This window comes from Muntiacus reevesi, chromosome 6 (assembly GCF_963930625.1).
Source record: "Muntiacus reevesi chromosome 6, mMunRee1.1, whole genome shotgun sequence".
In the NCBI taxonomy this organism is placed as follows: Eukaryota; Metazoa; Chordata; class Mammalia; order Artiodactyla; family Cervidae; genus Muntiacus; species Muntiacus reevesi.
This window is the reverse complement of record NC_089254.1, coordinates 35,798,662-35,823,130: the sequence shown is the minus strand read 5'-3', so window position 1 is coordinate 35,823,130 and position 24,469 is coordinate 35,798,662. Positions and strand designations below refer to the sequence as shown.

At 33.5% G+C, this 24,469-nt stretch overlaps 1 protein-coding gene across 1 annotated transcript in view; it reads right to left on the bottom strand.

Annotated features, from left to right (window-relative positions):
• Window positions 1-24,469, bottom strand: part of PCLO (piccolo presynaptic cytomatrix protein) — a 363,189-nt gene that overhangs the window by 29,999 nt on the left and 308,721 nt on the right. Inside the window, exons 20-23 of the mRNA XM_065938464.1 lie at window positions 23,179-23,373; window positions 21,808-21,990; window positions 7,133-7,274; window positions 2,987-3,060 (exon numbers count right to left, since the gene is read on the bottom strand). Coding sequence (XP_065794536.1) covers window positions 2,987-3,060; window positions 7,133-7,274; window positions 21,808-21,990; window positions 23,179-23,373 — 594 coding nt within the window. The remainder of the gene's footprint in view (window positions 1-2,986; window positions 3,061-7,132; window positions 7,275-21,807; window positions 21,991-23,178; window positions 23,374-24,469) is intronic.

Sequence of the window (24,469 nt, the reverse complement as noted above, 5' to 3'; positions counted from 1 at the left end):
AAGACCCTGAATTATTTTTTATTTCAATAATAGACTGTTTTTAGAATATGCTTTCTATGTTAAATTCCCAGTGAGTAACTGAGGACTAGAAATCATTACCACTGAATTTTAAACTCAGGCGATTTAGGAAAGCATAATAAGGTCTAGGAAAGCCATCCTTCATGGAGAGGAGGCATTACTATACAAGGGATCCCATGAGAATTATTCTGGGAAGAAATGTGGTTTGAAACACTGTAATAAATATATATATATATATAATCTTTTCAAAACAAACTGGAAAATGTAGGACCCTGAAAACATCTTTTCTGTTGGAATGCCAAAGGGAAAAAAAGAGAAGCCATTTCAGAAAACACGAGTTTAAAAGTCTTGGGAACAAGCAGGCCAGGAGTAATCACTCACATGATACAGGCGATGACAGGGGGCACTGTCGGTGGACTCTTTACCAGCTGAGCCACCAGAGAAGCCCCAGGGACAATGGTAGCCAGCACACATTGAGTGTGAGCCAGTCACAGTACCAAGTACCTTACACCATTGCCATCACTCCTTGCAACACCCACTCATGGTAAATACTATTGTTGTTCTTACTTTTGTAGACTAGGAACCAGAGACTGGGAAAATTTGAGTAAGTTGTCTAATACCATACATATAAAAATAGTTATGTTCACAATGATATTTAAAAATATATACCATGTCCATGAGTAAGAAAATATTATATGTAAAGGTGTCAGTTTTCTCAAAACAGTATTAGAATTGTAGTATAATCTCAACAAATATTCATGTGGAACCTCCTTTGCTTCTCAACAAAGAGTTTTTTTAAAAAATTGAAAAATGGCTAAAAGCAGTCTAATTTAGAAAAACCAAAAATAAAAAAAAAATAACAATGAGACAGGCACTGACAGATACAAATAGAATGAAAGCTCAACAAAATGATCCATTAAGGCCATTACCAGACATGAATATTCTTGAAAACTCTGAATATGATTGATATGGTATTTCATACTATTTAGGAAAGGAAAGCTTATTACTTATCACCTTGAATAAAAAAATTTACTTAATTCAATATTACCTTTCACACCACAAAAAAGCTAGAAGAAAACAGAAATAATTATGTACCTAGTATCCTCCATGTGGAAAAAGAATATTCAAGCAAATGATTAAAGAAGAAAAATAAAATTATAAATTTGACCTCACATATTTTGGAATGTAAGTTTAGGAATAAAAGTCAGGGATTTAAATTTCCATTTTAAAGGGCTTGGACACAACCCTTTGTTCACATTTACGTTACTCATACCCATGGATTGAACAACCAGGGACTGTGCTACAATCTAAGCTTCATCCCCAGTGCTTACCCTAGTGCCATTAACAACAGTATTTGCTGAGGGACTCCTTGGATGTCCTAGTAACATCTGCTACTCTGTTCTAGTTGGGGGTCTTTCAGAATGATTTTGTATTTTTGTCTCTGCAAGCTAATTTTTAAACAACCCAGTTGGACAAGGAAATTAAATTAAATGAAAATTTTACATAGAGCACTTGTATATTCTAATCTACAAACCCCTAGAGAGATAACTATCATTTACTCCATTTTCTTTTTCTTATTAGAGAAAATATTTGGAGAAAATTAAACAAACAAAACAAAACACTTTTTTGGTGTGTTTATGAAAATAAGACAAGACAGAGGACTCTGGTCCTGAGACCTAGATTTTTTTCTAGGTCAGAAAGTCATTTCTGTTCTACACTTGCCTCATAGACTTTGCAAAATATGTTCATACACTTAAGAAGGACTCATATTAATCACTCTTACAGTTACATGTATAGAAAGAGACACCTATATAAAATAGATGAGATGCCAGTTAAAATGAGATTTGCATTATTTCTATATAAACCCTTATGCTTAATAAAATTTCCAATATTAAATAAAATCTTGTTCTCTTTCCTAAACCCCTGCCCTCCCTCCCACCAACCACATCCTTAGGTTGACATCCTTAGGTGATGTGCTTTCACATACTTAATTATCTGAAAATACTTGCGAGTAGAATTTAGTATATTACTAAAATAGTAGAAGTTTATTTGTTCTGGCCCATTGAAAAGGAAAATTGAGTGATCAACTTCAGGCTTCCAAAGATACTTAAGAGAATAAGTGATTTATTAGGGTTATTTGTTCTTTTAAATGCACACAGCCAGGCAAAGGAAGCCTCAAACAGAGTTGAGATCCTAACGCCTCCTGCTAAAGCTTGTGAACATCTGGTTTAGGAGAATAAATGGGTCATGTCAGTCATTATATGTAATGTACATGGATACCCACCAGCAAAGAATAACATAATTAGAAATTCAAGAAATGTGGCAAAGGGCCAAATTGTCTATTTTGAGTGTATTAGAAGTTTTCAAGGTAAATTGGGGAAATACCAGTACAATTGGAAAGTCTAATTGATTTGATCTAAATCTTTAAAGTGGTCTTGCATAAGCTCTCCCAAAAACTGCATATTTTATCTTGATGTATATCACTCTTTTGGATTGGACCTAAATGTCTTTGTCTTATATCCACTTTTAATTTAATAATAGCTACAATTTAAAGAATATTAATCATGTGCCATACATGATGCTTATTTGCTCTTTACATTGTGCACTTACTTAAACTATGGGCATTCAATCTTTCATAGCAGAAATATTTCACAAAAATTACTATTTTCCACTACAACTTAGATGAGAATTTCAGAACCTTTGATTGATCTTATATTCTGACACTGAATTAATCTCCTGCTAGGATTAAAATTTATGAGTCCGTGCTGTACAGAAGATGAAACATTATTAGAAAAAAACGACTAAGAGGAAAACAGATTTTTAAAAAATCAGAACTCATAATAAGTTGACTTGTTTAATTAGTAGTACTTAGAAGTCAACATTAATATTAAAACAAAAACATACAAACAAACAAATCTGTATAGCATACAGATTCAACCAAAATCCAGGATAGTAAATTTTAACTTACCTTCAGTGTCTGCTAGTCCTATGCCTACTCCTGTCTGTTTTATAGGCTCTTGCCCATTCTGTCCCATCTTTCCTCTGTTTAGAAAGGAAATAAAAGTTTATATACTTCAATTATGATCTTAAATGCAAATGTGAAGTCTAAGTTTGAAAAAATAGAATGTGACATTATATATTCAAACCTGCAACAAATTACTTGAATGGCATATATAAACATAATAAATTGATTACTATCATGTTAACTTTAAAGTGGATATTTGTTCATTATTCCTATTTAGGCTAAACATTGTACCTCGAAATTCAGTGCTCTATTCATGGACTCATTTATCAAAGACCAGACCATTATGAAATCTTCTAATTTTGTTTTGGAATGGGGATTTTTTTTTTTTTTTTTTTTTTACCATTTTTAACTCAAGAAGGAGGAGGGTTTTTTTGGATCTACACTTTGTTATGATGAGTTGTATAGATCTTTTGGTGAGAAGGGAAATTTTGAATTGCATAACTTAAAATAATATTGAAATAATATGGATGTTTATTTCTTTCAGATCCTTCCTGTGTGTAGCTTATTGGCTTTTGAAGTCATCCTGCTTGGTCTCTACTTCTGACTCTATTACTTTATGCTGTCATTTAAAGTAAATCTAATTCTGGTAAAGACTATTTCCTTCTTTTGTAATTTAAGGATAGTAACACGAGTTACTCTTTGGTTATGAGAAAATCACATGGAAAATGTATATAAGTGCTTAGCACAGTTACTGAAACAGCATAATATTCAATATATATAAAGGTCTGATAGGTAGTTGCATACATAATGGCTTTAGAATTCAGCCAAAGGCTGCAAACCATTTTTAGGTTTGACCTTCAACTTCTTTTGGAAGGCCAAACAGATGAAGAACTCAGGATACTTCGAGCCCTGTGAGTTCAGAATATTGATAATGTAACAGCCAAAAGACTATAGGCACTTCTTATTTCTTCAGAGAAAAAGTTACATGGCATACAAAAGATTCTGAAGTTGCCCTTATATGTAGTTATACAAGATGTTCTAAAGAGATGGGCTAAAAAGGTTTAAGGGTTTTTAAAAAAGGTGCTTGATCAAAGAAATGTCTTGATATACTTTCCAGACAATAATTTTAACATGGCAGTATTTATTAACAATTCATTTTTATTCTCACAAAAATATTTAATTTGCCCAACGAGAAAAAATGTAACCATACTTATTTCTTAAGAATCCAATTATATCTTACTTGAAAATGGCTCTAAAGATCCTCTTATCATTTGAAATGGTTCTGCACACAATGAAAGAGGAACTGATGTAAATTCAAAAATTATTTTACCTTGAAAGCCATTACATTGTTCCAATATAACAATCCTAGGTCAAAGTTTTAAGCACATATTTTTATTTATTGATATTGTGAAGGATAAAGTTAGAAATGTTAGAAACATATATATATAGTCTGCATCTGAATATGTACAAAAAAGTTTTGATTAAGGAATGCACAAAACTTCAACTTATGTAATTACTTCGGTGAGATTCATGACAAAGAGTTGATAAGTTAAAAAAATTAACTTTGCTCTATCTGCTACTATTACACAGGGAGAAAGCCTAATAGTAGCAATCTTACCTTTAGCAGTATCCTATATTAGTAGAGCTAGCCAAAACATAACCTGTTATGGAGCCATACTCAGTTGAAAGTGAGAAACGTTTTAGCAGTGCTGATCTAGTAGATCAGAGTGCTAAAACATTACTATTCTATTCTGTGCCAGACTTTAACAAAATAAATATAATTTTTAGTAATTGTATCAAGAATTTTTTGGATAATTTTTTATTTTGTCTTGAGGTTTAGATTTAATATTTTAATGATGCTATTCAGCTGCAGTACTTGCTTCTATTGAAAACTGATTTTAACATTTGGTATTTAGACAAAATGTATATTAGGTGCATTTCTAAGATTATACAGAAAACTTGCAGCACTGTGAAAGCTAAGTGAAGTATGAAGGAAATATAACTGTGGGTGATATAAAGGATGCAATTTTTTTTGAATTCCCAATAAATAACCTTCAGCTCAGAACATTCTGACTGCACAAATGATAATGCTTATTTGTTAAACAATCACCAAGTAGTTATTGAACATTTATGCTAGCCCAAGCAATAATTGTGTTAGATACAAAGGGAGATAAAAGAACCACCAAATACTGCTTCTTACATATCTCCTGTAATGCTTTAGAAAAGAGAACTTTCTTTGTGCTCATATGGTAAAACAATAGCTTCCTAGGTAGTTTGAAAAGCTTTTGATTTACAAAAGAAACAAGAAAATGGGAAAAAAACAAAATTGAAATGTGGTCTGTAGATAAAAAAAAAAATCCACTTTAGACATTCAGATATTGAGGAAATAATGTACTTTATGCTCTGGAAGTTATAATTTGTCATCAGTGTTAGATTATATATCTTGAAAGGTACAGATAAACAGGAAGGTACAGATAGATTGGAAGTGATGTGTGGTGCAAAACCTTTATTGACATACGATATTCACAGCTTGGAGACAGGAATGCAATGACTTTGTGGAAATTCTCTTCTGTTAAATTGGATCATCAATGTGTGGACCTACGAGATCGTATCCCTTTTAGAAATCATTGCCAATAAAAATGAACTGATTAAATACAAGTAGGTCCATTGAATCCACAACCTACATCTTAAAAAAGTAGATGGAGAGATAATCCAATACTGAGTCAAGTAGGAAAAACATATCCTGAAAATCACAAAATAAACAAATTTTTCACTGTATAAATCTATTTTACCCTATTATTTTGCTTTTATAAACTTGAGCCATCATCTAAATATTAGAGCTCTTCTGGGGATCAAAAGGAAAGATTTGAAAAAAAAACCTTGACATTAAAACAAAGAGAAGTAAAAGTTCCACTCCCAGAGAAGATTTCACTTAACAAAGAAAATGAAAAAGACCCTCTAACAAGGGCCCAGGCCAGTGGTTCACAAACTCACTCTGTAAAAGGCCAGACAATGAAGGATTTGAATGGTCTCTGCTGCAATCACACAATTCTGCCCCTAGAGCACAGACAATATTAGGTAACACGTAAGCAAGTTGGTGGGGCTGTGTTCCAATAAAACTTAACATATGGACACAAATTTCAAATTCACACAATTATCATGTATCACAGAATGCTATTCTTCTGGGCTTTTGGGAAACATTTAAAAATGCAAAAGCCATTTTTAATTTTTCCCAGACCTTACAAAACCAGGCAGTGGGCTGCATTCACCCTGGCCTAGATCCTGGAGCTGTGGCCCAATGGCATTTTTGAAAACTTAAAAACTAGTTACTGGAGAAAGTCAGGAAGTTTAGGTTTTTATATTGGAACATAGATAACATATTTATCTTGGATTTATCTTGGATGCTACTAAATTTTGCCACCAATATGACTAAAACCATTCTAACACATTCTAAACACAATCTGCCTTAGTTTTGCATTTTATTTGCAATATGATTTTCTTGAGGCTTAACATATTATAAATGAACTTTATTCCAAGAGTATCTATTTGGGAACCTATATATAGCTTATTACTTGTTCTAGAAAATATGGTTCTACTTCAAAATATTCCATTTTAATGGTAGAAGAATTTATAGTTGAAAAGTTATTAGTAGTCCAATGTGTTTTCTATTTCAATTATGCTATATGAGCTCTTTATATATATTTAAATGTCTCCTGATTCAAAATAAATTAATCTATACATTATATGATTAAAGCATCCACATACTACTGCTGCTGAACTTCCTTCAGCATCAGTTCAGTCCAGTTCAGTCGCTCAGTTGTGTCCGATTCTTTGCAACCCCATGGACATCTAAGTTATTATTTTAGCAGTTATTATTGAATATTATTAAATATTGAACATTGATAATATTCAATACTGAATGCACTGATTAAGTAGTCCTGGTAGTGACCAGCATTCATCCTTAGACTTCACTAAATTAATCCAATCTTTCCTGAAGAGTCTATTTTTCCATTGATGCAAAGAGTGGAAGTGCTTCAGAGGCACTGACTCAAACTTGGATAATTATCTAGTTATTTCCTTCTCATTGGTAAGTAAAGCTTACTCATGATGCTGTTAACTTTGTAGTGGAAAAAAAAGAGAGCCACTTACATCCTTGGAACAGGAAATAGATTGGCCTCCCCTGCAGTGCTGCTGCTTCCTTCACTGTCCACGCTATACCCACTGCCAAAGCTGCTGCCCGAGGAGCCAGTGGACACGGAGCTTTCCGCAGGCCGCTGATTGGCGGGCTTGGCTGCATGGTGTGGGAAGAGTCAACGCCACAGTCAATCAATGACACGCCAACTGATCTCCAAATGCAACTTAAACGTTTTTCTTCATTTACATTATAAAGAAACAGCTCTGGACCAATAACTTTCAGTGGCAACACTAAAGCCCTTGATTGTTTTTGTTGGACAAAAGAGAAAAACAAAATCACTTCTAGGGATAAATCATCAGAGTTTTAGACTGAGTCAAATATTATTATTATCTGTTGTGATTTATTTTTACTGTATTACAATATTAATATGGCAAGCAAATAAGAATTGTGGCTATTTCATAGAGAAAAGGCTTTAGGAAGACAGGTAGATAGAAGTGACACAATATGTTAAAATTGCTTCAATATTTCCCATATTAATAACCAGTAATTTAAGAAGTCAAGGTGCAAAATACATCATTTCAGGAAATGATTAATAATTCTGGACTTGTTTGTATGTAGCTTTACCAACTGCCTCCAGCAGGTTTTAAAATTTGAAGATATTTATTTCCCCTTAGTCATATCCTAGTTTATGAGTGGGAGTTGTTTTAAATAACCCATGAGTTTGATTTTTGAACATAAGAATTCATATTCCCATAGAAGAATTATGAATTTGTATTATAAATTATGCAATAAGTGAATGGTAATGTTAGCAGAGTTCTAGATTAGAGATTTGGGAGGAAATTTTGATGCCAAAGAAATGAAGAGAAACAAAGAGTTTCCTATTTTTTGTGTGGGTTGGGGAGACGCTCTAGGCAGATTTTTGAAACTATCATTTTTCTTCTGGAGTGTGGTCAGAGTTTTAAGCGTGTGAGCTTTGATCTCACAGAATATGGTTTTGAATCCCCAATCCTGCTGAAGTAACTCTAGGAAGTCTGTTTCCTCATTTGGCAATAATGGAGTCAATAAAGCCTCCCTCATAAGATGATGATAATGAGGCGGGAGATAAAGCTGGAATACAGTAACCCACACTTTGTATTGTGATTTTCTTTGCTATACCCATCAGACCTCTTCTTCAGGGCTTTATCATCGATGGCTGTTTCCCAATCTTTGAGAGTATCTGGTCCCTGACAGTGAATTCACCTTGATTCTCTTCTAGTTTTAAATGTACTCTAAGCTGCAAAACGACTTAGATTCTCTCTCCTCCATAAATACTCTTCTACTGTTCAGTTAGGAGTTTCTTAAGCAGTTGGATGGATCCACACCACTTGGTAAAGAGTTGATAATCTTTTAATGATCTTATATTATCAACATTTTTCTTAAGGAAATGTATAAAAGCACAATGGCAATCTGGCGGTGCTTTAAGTAGTATACCCAAATAAAATAGAAAACATAGATACTGTGAAGGAAATCATTTGAGGGCAGGAAACTCTATCAGATTAGCTAGGATCAAGTCTTTCAAAGGTTGTAAGTTTTTTCTCACTTCTTCCGTTCCATTTCTGAACAAGCAGTTTCTCTAACGTCACCAGAAATTTTCATACCATCTATTTCAGTGATGGTAGGATTCTTTTTCCAGAATATAGAAAGAAGAGATATTTGATAATCAGTCAGTTATATGTCAGGTGTGTATTAAATTGGGAATAGCTAGTTAGAAAAGTGCCTGAATCTTCTTAAGTAACCAGTCACCAGTGAATTAAGAGTAACACATAGGACTAGATTTCCAGAAAAAGAATAATAATCATAATGCTTGTTTAATATTCTCTTCAACTTATGTAGAAGAAACCTGGCTGATGTGTTAAGGACTTTTTAAAAGATAAAGTTATGAAATGCAAGGGTAATATGACATATAAAATTATGAACACACTAAAGTAGATTAAACTGTATAGTCAACTGCATAGTGAGTCAGACAAGTCAACGGATTGTAAACAAGGAAAAGCTATCACACTTTTTGATTGTCAATAGATAATTCAACTAACTATATTGTTAATACTTTTAGTATAATACTGAATGTAAGAAAGTGATTTCATCAACTGAAAATCTCATTATTTTCAAAGACCAACCTTAATTAATAGACATTATTTTAAATTCAGTTTACTAACTTAAAACTTTATTTTTTTTAAATCTCTAGCAATCTCACAAATCTCATAATACACCAAAATATCCCATGATGTCTTATTATTTACATTTCAAAATATCTAATTTTTTCTTTGGCAAACTTTGATTTTTACCTGATGGAGTTTCTAGCTCTAGTCCTCTTCTGGGATATTTGAGAAATGTGAACAGAATGTAGAACAAAATAATCATAGGAGAGGAAAAAGGCTAGAAATAAATTTAAGGAAACAGTTTTTTCATATTGCCTAGGTGAATGGAAATTTCATGTGTAAAACCTATTAAAGTGTTGCCAATATTTTTAATGCAAACCAGTAATATTTAAATAAAGAAAACTAAATATAGGGAACATACACAAATTTCAGAATAAATTTCAGAACAAATTTCAGAAAAATAAATAAGTCCACCTTTGTAAAATGAAATTACATGTAAAGTTAAATCTAAAGAAATTTTGGGTATTTAGCTGAATAACTCAAATGAATCTATATGTTTGGTATTATTTTAATAAAAGTCTTGACTGCATTTTTTTTTGGTAACCTGACGTAAATATAGAGACAGCTTGACATTTAGTTACTGAAAATGAATTCAATTATAATGCAGAGTATATCTTCCCTGTACAGGGTTATATCTTATGTTGCATAAAATGAGGTTAAAAATATAGAAATGCAGTTTTGATGAGCTGGTGCTGAGTCCAAATATTTTAATAGTTCCTTTTCAGTTACTTGAAACAACACATCTATTTACTAATTTCTTTAATTGGATCAGCTCCCACATAAAAAACCATCAATTACACTAAACTAAATCTGTATTTCTGCAAACCTCCAACAGTAAGTTCTAAAAGCAATGAATAAAGCGCTTTAAGGACTTTCTATTAGAGGCCAGATTGTAATTTCAAGACATCTCATGATTTCAGTCAAATTCTTCTTTGCTTTATCAAATCTGTTTCGTTTACCTTATCATCTGTTGTTTTCCACATGTACCTCTTAAATTTTCCTTTGTATACTCTTCATTGAAGCCCATTCAGACCACTCACTTTGAATCTCTATGATTTGATTTTTCTTCTCCTGAGCTCTAGCCAAGTCTCTTTCCAGTTTTGTTATACCTTCCTCTGAGCCTGTCATTTTCTCTGTCTAAATGATACTCATCTGGAAAGGCTCAGTTCAGAGAGAACCTGATTCATACATTTCCCTCATCTTCACAATCAGAAGTGAACTCTCCTACATCTAGACTCTCATAGCACATAACTTGTATACCTTTTACAGCAATAATCACTTTCTATATTTATTTGTAATTGTTAGAGTCATGTGGTTATTGGAAGCAGAACCTACCTATGTTTGTTCCACGGTAGCCTTCTTAAAAGCTTAATCCTGGAACTATGCTGAAGCAATATTTAATAAATTGATAGTAAAAATTATAATAATGATAATTATACTAATAATTCTTTCCTTTAACCAAACAGCTTAAAATATCTGAGTGATATAGAAGATTTCTCAATTTTTAAAAATCCAGTTAATCCCATGGACGGAGAAGCCTGGTAGGCTACAGTCCATGGGGTTGCAAAGAGCCTGAGTGACTTCATTTCACTGTGTTGACACAAATCAAAAATATCTCATCAGAAACACCACAGTTTTTTTTTTTTTAACCCCATGTTCTTTGTCAATGAAACTTTGGGTGATCTAGTTTTTTGGTTAACATTTAAAATCAGAGATTCAACTTTAATCTGTCATACTGCATAGAAAAATATGATCATTGACCAGATGTTTTGTCATACCAAATATCCCAAACTGGTTTGACTGAAAGAAATATTTAATGATAACACACAAAACAGGGGACAGCATAGGCTTGTGAATTCATAACAGACCATGAATATTATATATATACACACACATATATATATTTCTAAACTGGAGTGACAGAATAATACATAAGGTAACATTCCATGGGAGGTACTAGAGGTGCTAACACAGATATTGGCACTTAAGCTGACTGTAACTCCTGGTGTACAGATAGGAGGTAAGCTCTGGCTTATATTTCAGGAAAATGTCTCTCTACATTTCTTGTAGAAAATAATACTTGAAAACAGTAAAACTAAATATGACTTTTCATAATTTTATGATTTCAAAATTAACAATTTAAAAAAAACTCTTCATTCTTCCAAATCTTTAACAGAATTTCAGAAATCATGCATTATGTACCTGTGTATTACATATGAAAATATTTATTTTACATTAGATTTGTGACTTTTTAAATAATGAAAAACATTTTTGGAGCCATTTTCTTAATGAATTGCATTTTGGGAAGCCTATTTTCTTTTTGAATTTTTACTTGTATTTTCAAGAACTAACTAGAAAAACGAATGTATCAAATAAATATGTGATGGTATACGTCTACTTCTAGAGAGAGGGTTCCTATATACGCTAGAAGAATAAATACTAGCATGCTGAATCATTTTGGGACTCATTTATTGAAGGGGCATTTCAGGTAAATTAATTTTATCTTCTGTGAGGCAATTCAATCTGTTTTGAATTATTCTCTGACCTCTTCATTTTCTGTGGCTGCTAGATGGTTAGACATCATTTTGTTTGATTACTCCTCTGTGGCTAACCTTTATTAAATAGGGTAGTGTCTCTTTGACTGCCCATCTGTCTTCAATTAGCTTGCTCTGTTGATTTTCCCCTGTACTTACATACATCTTTAAAAAATGCAGAGCTATCACTGTACCTACCACATGATGGCAGCACAGTGTTCAAAGTGTCAGATGGAAATTGAGGATGACTGTAACTGCACAATCATGGACTCTAAAATTAACTAGTTCCAGATCCATCATCTTGTTTATAGAAAAACTAAGCCCCTCTCCTGCTTTTTTTTTTTTTTTTAAGTTTAAAGTTTAAGTGACTTTTTCCAGGTCACAAATTCATTAATGAGAGAGATTCAAGACTAATCAAAATTAATGAAAGTGCTCATCCAGTTTTCTATAATATTGAATTGTCTCAGATTAAGGGTTGTCTATTATAGAATTCAGTGCTTGGAATCTATGAAGCCTGTGCTATTCTTTCACTGGTTTTATGTCTCTGGTCTAGCTCAAAGGTGTTTCCAAATATTTCAGGAGTAATTTATTATGTAGGTAAGCCTATAATTTCCTATTATATATATTATTATAATATTACTATATGCAGTATTAATATTATCTTCATAGATACAGTGTATAGGACTTTATAATCAATTGTTTGGAATTAAGATAAATCAATCAATAATTCTTTTATTTCAATAGTATAATGATGGAACTGAAATAACTGCCTATTGCTGAAATTATACTTATAGCATGCATTTTCATTGTTGTTCTTTAGCTAGTATTATATTTACATTAGTGACCTTTTCTACTTTACCTTTCACTCTATTTTCTATCTATTATCATTGTTGCTTTTGTGTTATTTTTGCCAAAGAGATCTTGCAGCTTTATCTCATTTGCTGATTGGATTTGGATGGAGACCAAATGTTAGATTTTAATTTCCACTGTTACCAGAGTTATTGGTAGGTTTTCCCTTGAATTATGTCTGGTAACATTTTTAGGTTTTCTACTACCATCCAGGGGTATTAAGAAGAGATATTGCATCTTATAAGGACTTTAGAAATTTATATACTTTTTTCTGATTTACTTCAATATATTCAGTATCCAATTAGGAAAAATTTAAAAGAAGACACTAGAAAAATGGTCTAGGTGGCTTCAATATAATTATCTGTATTTGTAACCTCCAGATTGTAATTATTTACATTTGTTACCTCCAAATTATAAGTCTTCACAAATAAAAGTACTTAAAATAGACACCTCTAATTTCTGTATTGGTCATTTGTAAACTCTTGGATGAGGGCAGTGGAAGGATGTCACTACAATATTTTCTAAATGAAAAATTATTGGTGATTTTATTACTTCTCTCCCGGGGTTGCTGAAGACAAAATTAACACTAACACTGGGCTTGGTCCGTCAGAAATGTATATGTATGCATATATCAGAAAGTTATAACAAACATAAAAATAAAAATAGTCTCTTAAAATATTCCATATTATTCACATAGTAACCTCTTTGAGACAGGGAGATGATGTGATGCCTCTATGTTCTGTCTTCAGAAAGATACTAAAGCTTTTATTCCTGCTTTCACTCTTCCCTCTCCATAAGGTTCAGTGTACTATTGTTCTGTATTTGTGCTACAATGTTGCATTTTAATGTGTCTTACTTTCTAAAGGTGTTTTTGGTTAAGAACATGTTGTGGAAGAAACTACTTAAAGATTAAATGTGGATCAAAATTTCAGATTAAATAATGGATAAATGTTTGAATAAAATGTCATTAAAGTTAATTCATTTTATCTTAAATTTAGTTTCTAATTCCAGCTATGTCCAAACAAATAAAATGAACAAAGAATTTATCAAGGACCAAGTTTTTGTGCTAAAAAATGCTAACACAATTAAGATCTTTAACCTTAAATGACACAATAAAAATCTTTAAAAGATTCATAGTAAGGAGAATCCTATTTGAAAGAAAAAATATTCAAGGGCATCAATTTTTCATTGGCAACTCTATTTTACAATATTCTCTTTGAAACTTAAATATTCTCTCTCTTGCAGTTTGCTTGTGAAAGTAATTATATAGTCACTTTTGAAAAATATTCTTCATAATCCTGAAACTGATTACTAAGATCATGAATACTTGGATAACAAGGATGTTATTCTTAAATGGAATCCAAATATTTTGATTTATACAAAAATCCTGCCCAAAGGAGACATTTCCAGTACAAACAAATAGAAATTAATAATAGCATACTGATTTATATGGCTAATGCTAAAACAAACACTCAGCATTATTTTTCATTATCATTCAAATATAGTCAGTGGCCATAGAGAGGAATCTGGACAATTATCTGATAAATACATGTCCAGTCCCATGGAATCTAAAGTCTTTAATTAACTTCATTAATATTCCTACCTTCTCCAAATAGATTATTTCCTCTCCTCCTATAGTTGGTTGCGTGTTAAGTTGCTTCAGTCATGTCTGACTCTTTGTGACCCCATGGACTATAGCCTGCCAGGCTCCTCTGTCCATGGGATTCTCCAGGCAAGAATACTGGAGTAGGTTGCCATTTCCTCCTCCAGGGTATCTTCCTGACAGAGGGATCAAACCTGTGTCTCTTACGTCTCCTGCATTGGCAGATAAGTTCTTTACCACTAATGCCACCTGGGAAGCCAGTAAACTGTAAAGATCATGAGAGAGAACCAGACCAGAACAAAACAATATTCTATTTTCAGATGTTTGTTTCTACATATACTGTTGTCTGGTTACATATAAACTTAAATCGACTAGCTGTATTGTTCTTCAATTTCAGTTTAAGATAGAGAAAACTCAAGCTTTTGTCGTTCTTAAAATTCTCCCACACATCTTTAATTGGCTATTCAATAAATATTATGCCAATGGGAGATTCATGGGACAGTGGTTTTTGCCTATTGTGTTCACTGCAAAATCACTAACACTTTGTAGAGTTTCTGAAACATGCTATTCATTTAAAATATGTGTGTATGAATGTGAATAAATGATGAGCAACTAATCTGAGTAACTAGCAACTAATCTGAGTAACCCAGATAATATTTTCTATAAATGATAAATATATATTTTCAGAATTCCCTTTTTAGATTTAATTATTTTAAAAAATACTGAATTAATTCCTTAAGGATTAAAGATTAGGTAAGGGTTGAAAAACTCAAGTTTTACTTAAATTTGAATCAAAGTGATGATCTTCAATGTTTCTATTGTCATTTAATGCCAAAAATTAATTTTCAATGTGTAGGACTACTAATATAGATGATACAATAGAAGATAAAAGAAACAACTTATAAATGAATTTTTTCCAATAAATTTATCAAAATAATGACACAAAATAAAATGTATTTACCTTTATAATGCTCTCACTCTACCTTAGGCTAGAAATAACTTGATTAAAGTTGAGAGACAACTTATCAAACTTCAAAATTATATGGGCATATAATCATAATTTAATCTAAATCATGCTCAGTAAATTAATTAAGATAAAATAAAAATAGTCAATCTTAAATTATTAATTACCATTAATGAGCAAGGAAAGTAAGGGTTCTGAAATGTATTACAAGAGATATAAGGCATAGAAAATTTAGAGACAAATATGATAACTACATCTTGTGAGAAACTTCTAATTATCCAACTTCCTTGACCATTGGAAAAATTATGATTATGCCCATGTGTAGAGCAGTGGCTCTTAAACATTTTGGTCTCAAGATCACTTTTACATTCTTAAACATTACTGAATTCCTCAAAGAACTCTGTTTTATGTGAGTTATATCTACCAATATTTATCATATTCAAAATTAAGAAAAATTTAACATGAACAGTTGAGAAATACATTTTCCATTAGCCATCAAAGCAGTGATATTGTGCCATGTCATGGAAATGTAGGAAAAGTTCATGCATACTACAAAAGAATGAGAGCGAAAAGGCAAATAAAATCATAATAGTCAAGGTTTTTTGATCTTGTAGAGTCCTGAAAAGATCTCTGGAATGCCTAGTGATCTATGGACACACTTTGAGAATCACTGGTCTAGATCTACAGTGATGCACGTGAAGTATGAACTGTGAAAATGAAAGAAACACAGCAGTTAACACCAGCCTTTTTCGACAATCATCTTAAACCAGTATCCACATGACAATCATTCTATGGTGACTTTTAATTTTATTTTCGATCAAGTTGTATCACCTTATTTGAAAAGATTTATTATTATTGGTTTTATCATCCTTCTAATTTCTCTAAACTTTTGTAGACTTTGTTCACTCAGAACTTCACAGCTTTAGAGAAGTAAGGTCTGAGTTAAATATTATGTGTGTCATAAAAATTTGCTTATCTCTTCTAGTACTGCTTTTTTAAAAAAAAAAAAAACACCTACTTTATGTTACACAGAAACCCAGAGTAAATAATGAAATTTGGCAGGCATAAAATAATGCAAACTCTTCCCCAGATGGATTTTCTCTACATAAAGTCTCTTCAGTTTTCTTGTACATTAATAGTTGGATGAAGCCAAAGTAGCTTTTTAAGAAACGTCAGTAGCAATGACAATGCTTCACAACAATTGAAAAGTATAGAAAGAATATATATATTGCCATACAGAAAGAAATTTGACTTGCTCAGTATTAAAAAATACACTTTCTCTCTCTCTTTAGATTCCAAGCTCATTTCACATAGTCAGATATGACCTGTGTGTGTAACTGAATAACTTTGCTGTATACCAGAAACTAATATAACATTGTAAATTAATTATACTTCAAAATTTTTAAAATAAAAATAAAGGTTATAAGAACTCTGAAAAAAAAATTATGTGACCTGCAAGAACTTAAAAAAATGCAGTTTTTAGTTTGAAGTGTCTCAATGAGAAAAAGTTGACTTTGCCTCTGTGTTGAGAATAACGCAAAATTTATTCTATTGTCTTTCTCACGTTTAAAAATAGACACCTATCTCTTAACTTTCATCAAGCATTTTCTTAAAAGTTTATCTGTTCTTGATTGATTCGTAATATTATTTTAATTTGTTTCTGTTCAAATTATCAATTAACTTTTATTTTTCAGTATTTTAAAACACATTGAGGTATAAAGCTATGGTTATATCTACATTATTCCTAATTATGCATATAAAAACCTCAATACCCCAATCAAATATTGCTGATATGTTTTCATTTAATATCCAAAAGTGTTTATTTGGTACCTCAATAACTGAAATATATATTTATACATTCAACAAAATAAGAAAATAAAAAAGGGTACTGTTCACACCCTATCCCATCCTCATGTCCCCCTTCTCCCCAAAGATCATCCTGCGCAACAAGAATGGGTGGAACATCATGTTTTATATAATATAACATACTAAGATGAAAAGTGGAAAAAAAATCAAGTAATTCCTGGATAGATATCTGGAATTAGGCAATATTGGTAAGTAGCTACCGAGTGTCTTTGGCATTCCTCTGCGTCTCCCCTGGTTCCACGACCCCTCCTACCTGCCCGTGTGATAACGTTCCCAGCCCCAAGCTCAGATTGGACCCTCTGTTCAGGAGGGTGCACTGTGTTCCCATCAGCCTTCTCATGCTCCACGCTTCTCATTTCTTTCCTCCATCAGCATTTACTTGCCTGTCTCATCTCCTCAGGGTCCTGCTCTCTGCTGGTAATTTGATAAATTACCTTTTTGAAAATAAATTTGCTCAAACCTAAAGTAAAATAATTTGCATTTTAAAAACTGAGGTTAACTTTGTTAAAAGACATGTCATATATAGCATTTAAGGGACTTTGGCATGTTAAGAATTAGGCCTTTCTCTTCCTGGATCACATGATAATAGTCCCGCTCAATCAAACAGGCCCATAGCTAGATCATGTGACAGCGGCACAGCAATGCTGAAGCCAAGTCTGATACTTAGGCCAGTTGGTCTTACTATTCATGTCAGAAGAAATGAACATGTAAGTCCTCAGTATGAACCAGTAATTCTTTACATGGATGGCTTCATGAACTCATGGCTGTTACCAGAAAAAAGCAAAAGTATCCGATGATGACAGGTCAGTGAATTTCACCTTTGGGAAGAAAGGTCCAACCACAAGAGGCAGCGTCATATGATCAGAGCTATATATTACTGTCTGTGACTCTGCATGTACAGCAGAGATACTTCTGGCAATAAATGTTAAATGATTACAGAGCTTTGAAAATGCATAATCAATCATTCTAAGAAAATACGGAAAACTCTTAAAAAACACAAAGCTTTAGAAGAACATTTTGATTTTTATAAACAATAACAAAAGAAAACCCTTGCCCCAAGAGAAATAGGCCAAAAAATTTGAAAGCTGAAATCCAATTTGATTCTCTTAGATTTCTGTTGGCTACTTACTTGCTGTGTTCATATCAGTACAGTTTGTTTTCATTTAAACTATCCCAAGTTTTATTTTTAAAGCTTTTCTCGTCTGCCTTTCTTTCTTATTTTTGCACAAACACAGTAAACTGAAGAATATAAAGTCTGTTTTTATTAACCTCTTGCATACATTCCAGATGATTTCACCTCCAAATGATCTCATTCTGATTTCTTTTCTGATCTTCACTTTCCTTTTGGACCCTTTCCTTTCCAGAAACAGAGAATGCCAAATTCCTTCTGACCAAAGTGACCATCTACTTCTGGCCAGAACCAAATGGACCACAGGTCGGCTGCTGCCCTTGTAACCAACACTTCCCTCCACTCCCAGTGCCCTCCCTGTTTCCCAACCCAGCCACCCACTACCACTTGCCCAAGACAGCAGGTCTCAAAAAGAGATGGCTTAGTCAGAGTTCACCGTTGCAACAAGGATAGGAAACTCTTCTTTGACAGGTACTGCAAATGAGTCTTATGGAAAGTGGAGTTTCCAGCAGCCGTCTGTGGAAGTAGCTTCAGGCTTTTCTCCTGAATTCAGCCACAGCAAGGGACCCTCAATCATAGTTCCCTCACACAACTCAATCAATGATTTCTCTTCTCAGCTAGCCTCTCCAAGCTGTCCCAACAGTTCTTACTGCCCAGGGTGGAGGGATATTTCTACCCATCCTTTATCAGTGTTTCTAAACTTCAAGCTCACTTAAAAATCTCAGCATCAAACAAAAATAGCTCAGGAATTAGAAATGTCCCTAAAATGCAATATATTCAATAGCAACTAAAGTTAATTTTCAAGGTTTTAAGAATTTTTGTTTTAGTTTTGGTATGGTTTTAAAAAACAACCTATTTTTAAAACTCTTCCCAGGCTGGTATTCAGGCCATCTAAAACAGCCAGGCCTGTATTCAACCAAACCAACTGGCTTGGAAAAAAAACATCTCCAGGGATTTCTAAATACTAACAGAGAGTTGTTTAGGTATCAGGATGAACTGGCACAATCTGTCTAGTCCTTCCTTTCAGGTTTCCTAGCATGCAACTAAACCCCGGAGGGAGAGAAAAAGTTCCTTCTGGCTCACTCTGTAGTTCATACTTGACCCATATTTTATGCTACTTCAAGCAGAAATCTGCTGAGAAGCTCACAAAAAATACATGAAAAGCTCTTTAGGGACAATTTCACCACCCTTGATAGAAATGACTACAGATGTGCACACAGCCTCCTCTGCAGACACTGCTTACTGCTGGACTCGACTTGTGCAGTGAGAAGGTTTTATTGCCTTAGTTGGTGGCAGCTTAATTATCAGCCTTCAGAAAAGAGGATCAAGTAGGTAAGCAAGTCTAAATTGTATTCTGCCATCATTTCTAGCAACCTCTAATCACTGGTAAGGACTTGAGTGTAAATAGCAAATAAGTAAATGACCATGGTTTTTAGTGAAATCAAGGAGAGCTGGATTTCAAAGGAGCCAATGTATTTAAAAAACAAAAGCTTAGGCACTGTTTTAAGACCAGGGTTAGATTGCCGATTCTGACAATTCCCAGCCAAGTGTTCTTTATCAGTTATGCCACCCCCTGACTCTCCAATGGCTCACTCAGAAAACAGAAATGAGAATATCTGCAATGAATCCCTCATCCACTAGGCGTGATAAAATGAGAAAATGGGTGATGAAGCACTTTTTACGTGAAGAACTACTGCAAATGTATGAGAATATTCATTTGAGCATTATTCAAAGAAAGAGAATTAAACATGTTTTGTTAAAAATTTTAAAACCCATATTAAAAAAAAACTCAGACAAAATATCATATAGAAATACTTACATCAAGATAATTAAAAACAGAGTGAAATAAGGGAAGCATTTGACTATGGTGACATTTGTAATTATGGAATATTTGCAGTAAGAAAATGAAGTAAGAAATCAATTGCACTTATTTATTTGATGAAGAAAAAGTGAGAGGTGGAATTATAAGTATTCTTGGAAGGTACTAGTAAGGCTAACTAGAAAAGGAAAATTGTCCTTTGGTGATAATCTATAAACTGGGTTGAATAAATGTATATTCAGAATTATCTTTTAATATTTAAGCTGTTTCCTTAATTCCCTGCTAATTCAAGAAAATCACAGTTCATGTCTTTTGTATTGCCTCACAAATCTACTGCTCCTAAATATCTGATTAGTTGGGACAAAGGCATATACAATTTTTAAGTTTTCTGAGAATAAAAAGAAATGCAGAAAGAAAAATACGAGACCTAATTTTAGTTTTTTGGAAGGTACAGAATAATAAAATCAAGTGTTTTAGGCTGGAAGGGACTTAAGGACATCTGACTTATTTTTTTTTAAAACTTTCTCTGATATATGTTTTTGAATTACAATAAATTTAAATTTGAATTACAATGAACATCATTTAATAATCACCCTGGTTTGATCCCTATCACTGTCAGTGAGTGGCATTCTTTCTTGGGGAAAATCTTATAAATGTTGAGGTCAAGTTAGGAATTGATATTAACTTGTTTTCTTTCCTAACAGAGCCATGGAATCAAGTCCAGGTGCCTGCCCAAAATAAGGCTTATCAGATTTGTCTTCCTCTATCCAGAAAGCTGAGCAGATTGTGAAGTTAATCAGACGTGGGAGAAAAGAAGAGTGGAAGCATTGACTAGAATGGCCCAACCCCATCATTTATTTACATGTTTATGTAAGCTCTGGTATATTTATTTGGTAACAATTCCCCATCTATCTTATAATGTTTCTGACATGAAACTTTGTCCTGCAACCCAATATACTATCATTATAGCTCTCACTAGCAATGAAGCAGAAACTCTGAATTCTCTATTGCAAGGAATCAAATAAGAAAGCAAAAACTGACACACTCATTTTAAACTGTATCATATAACAATCGCTCAGAACCCAGCAGGTTATGAATGAAATAAATATACTTTATTTATTACACAGGCACTTGTATATTCACATGCCCAACACAACTGATAACACTTAACAACTACGGAAACATGAATGGAAAATGTGTTTGTAGGATCAAGAGAGAACTTTTACCACGTAAAGGTGAATGAGTGCATTAACATTTTTCCTTTACTTTCCTCTAGGAATTTCCAAAATTCACTGAATTTTTTAAAAAAGTTACACTTAAAATAATATTCAACAAAAACTTATCTACATTCCAACTGGTATGCTAATTCAAATTGTGAGTGGTTTTAATTTTTATCACAATGCAACATATTTGTAGTCATGCTTGAACAGATTAGGTTAGTAGCATGCATTCCATTCTGCAATATGAATACTGTTAATCTATTTCCCAACAAAAGTCAAAAGATGCTCAGTGCATAGAAAAATACAAATCACTATAATCAATATATTATGAAACGGATCTTGGGACTTACACGGTGATGATGAAGTCCTGAAATGCCATGCCCACAAAAGCACATTAAAAAGTGGATAAACATACTTTATCAGACAATTTCTAAAAATTAAAAGATGAGGGCCTTAAATTTGGGGGATGTTCTCGCTGTGTACTTTGAATAGCGCCTTTCTGCTCACCTCCTTCTGGCTTGACTGGTCCATCAGACATCACCTTCCTGAGGGCTAGCTGGCTTTGGTCTTGGTTGCCATTGGCTGGTGGAGGCAGATTATCAGACTGAGTTCTTTGAATGGGGAAGACTCCTGCTATGCTGTGTCTGTGCTGCTTCCTGGCATGATTAGACTGACCGCTTTTATGTGCTGCTGTGGCAGTGTGGGTGAAATGGAAACCCAGAGTATGTATCCTCAGATGGAACCAGCTTGAATGTCATTCATGCAAACATAAGTGATGTTTTGCTCTACTGAAATTAAGTTGTGTTTTCAAATGCCGAAATGACATCACATGCGCAGCACTAAAGGGGGTTAAAACTGGCTGTTTCTTTGGAAATGATGATTTTGGGGGATGGGGAGAACATTCATTTATCTCTGTTGTTTGGCTGATGCCTCTTGGAAGTAACTGCGCCCCAGCATTTTCAAAGTCTCTGTACTTACTAAGTTCTTGTATCATTGTTATCAACTGAAATTACAGCAGTTAAAATGGGTGATTTGTTATGCTTTAGTTGATATCTTGACTTCAAAGGATTTCCAATGGTTAAAGAAAGAATAACCCTATAAATTTTCTGGAATCATAAACAAAGTGTGACCCAACTGAATGGGCCCAACTGTGCTACTTAATGAGGCGACGACATAGTCTCATCACATATGCTTGTACATATACTAATGCTATGTACTTTTGAGAATATAAGAAACATGATTTTCTTCACAGCTTTTTTTTCAAAAGTCTAGAAAGTTTCTCACACAGAAATCTTCATCATTTCACATGCACAATTTATTAAACTTTTTAAGATCGATATGTCTTTTCCATTTCTCCTAGGTTCTAGAAGTTGACTGTTGGTCACATTACTCTTCTGTCTAAAATTGTTTAGTGTTTTTCAGAGGCGAGAATCTCATTGCTAGTCTGCTCCAAACAGTTGTGTGTGTGTGCTTTTTTTTTTTTTGGTGTAATGCCTGGAAAATTGGCAGCCACTTGTGCTTATAATTTCTGTATTCTAAAGGCTATTTAGGCGCACACACAAAGGATACACAACATGGCTTTGCCTGCAAACATCACAGACACAGCTCCCAAATACAATGAGCCAGGTTGGACGGATGGTAGAGACAAAGGAGAAACAGCCAGTTTTATTTTTGGTCTATGTAAACTAAAAAGAAAAAAAAAAAACTAAATAAGAAAGAGCATATTTATGTATTGATACTGTCCTACACAGACAAGGGGACAGAGAACAGAGGGAGTAGGGAGAGCCAGACACGAAGCAAATGGGGGAAGACGGCAGGAAGGAAGGCAACAGATGAACATCAAGCTGCCATGCTGAGGAATTTATTTGCGTCTTTTACTTGGTTGAAGGCGGAGTTGTTGCACAGCGGCTTCGGCAGCGGCTATAGCAGCCCCTGCATCTTCCAGGTGGGTCTGAGTGACGCTGGTTTTGCTTTGACTGCGAGATGGTCCATGAGAGCGGAGATGGCCTTCGGATGAGGATTTCGAGCTACCGGGGCTACTATGGGATTTCTCAATGGTGGGAACCTGCATGTCTGGTTACAAAAAGGTAAAACACGAGTTAAAGTTGCTCCAGCATTCCTCTTGTCAAGCTTGGCTCACACAATTTGAAACCGTCTAAGATTGATAATTCTGTTTGGTTTTTGGCTCATTTGTGCAACTGCTCACCAGATAGCAATGCGATTCACCATTTGGGAGACAGTTTTTGGGAAGAAAGACAAGAGGACGATAATCTTGAGAAGAGAGGTTTGAGAAGAGGAAAGCATTTGAAGTAGTCTCATGTAAATGAATATACTGACTTATAATTTTACCAAGGAACTCTGCTAATTCTAGTGGAGATGAGGGGAGAAACGACAGGCTGACACTGCCGCAGGAAGAGTTTTAAGTAAAAAAGATAGTTAATTCCTGGAGGAAGGGGTGTGAGTCACTGGGATACTTGGAGGTGGAGATGGTATTATCATCATCTCAGGTGATTTTAAAGAATGTACATATAAGATCACACATTTACTATGGCAGCTATACAGAGAGGTCTTTATACTGATCATCTTTCAGAATGGTAATCAGGGCAGAGTTAATCTGGCTACATGGAATCCAGAAATGATATATAAAATTCATATGTAATCTATAGCACATATTGTAATTAGTGGTTTATCATATTAACTCAGTGGCCTTTGGACAAAATCTCAGTTTTCCATCTTATAGAACATTTGTATTTCTGACCCAAATTGCAAAAAACCACTTTTCAATTATGCTGTACTTCCTGAAAAGAGGCAAAAAAGGAAGGAATACTCAGATCCAATATAAAACTTTTTATTTAATATTTATAAAATGCTCAGCATATCCTGGAAAGATACTCCATGGTTATCTCATACAGGCAGTAAATCAGTTTATGATGAGGATTAATGCTGTGTTGTAGGATAACTGGTTACTGAACCTCCCAATGGAAAAGTTCTTTCAAATGAGAAAACTGTGCATACTGCCAAACCCAGTGTATGATGCTGCAATTTAAAAAATAATAGTTAAAAAAATTATAGAATTAGTTTGAATCCACTATTTAGGAAAGATTTAAGTATTTTTCAGCATACCAATTGTTTTGATAACCTAAGGAAAACATTTTTGATATAATTAAAA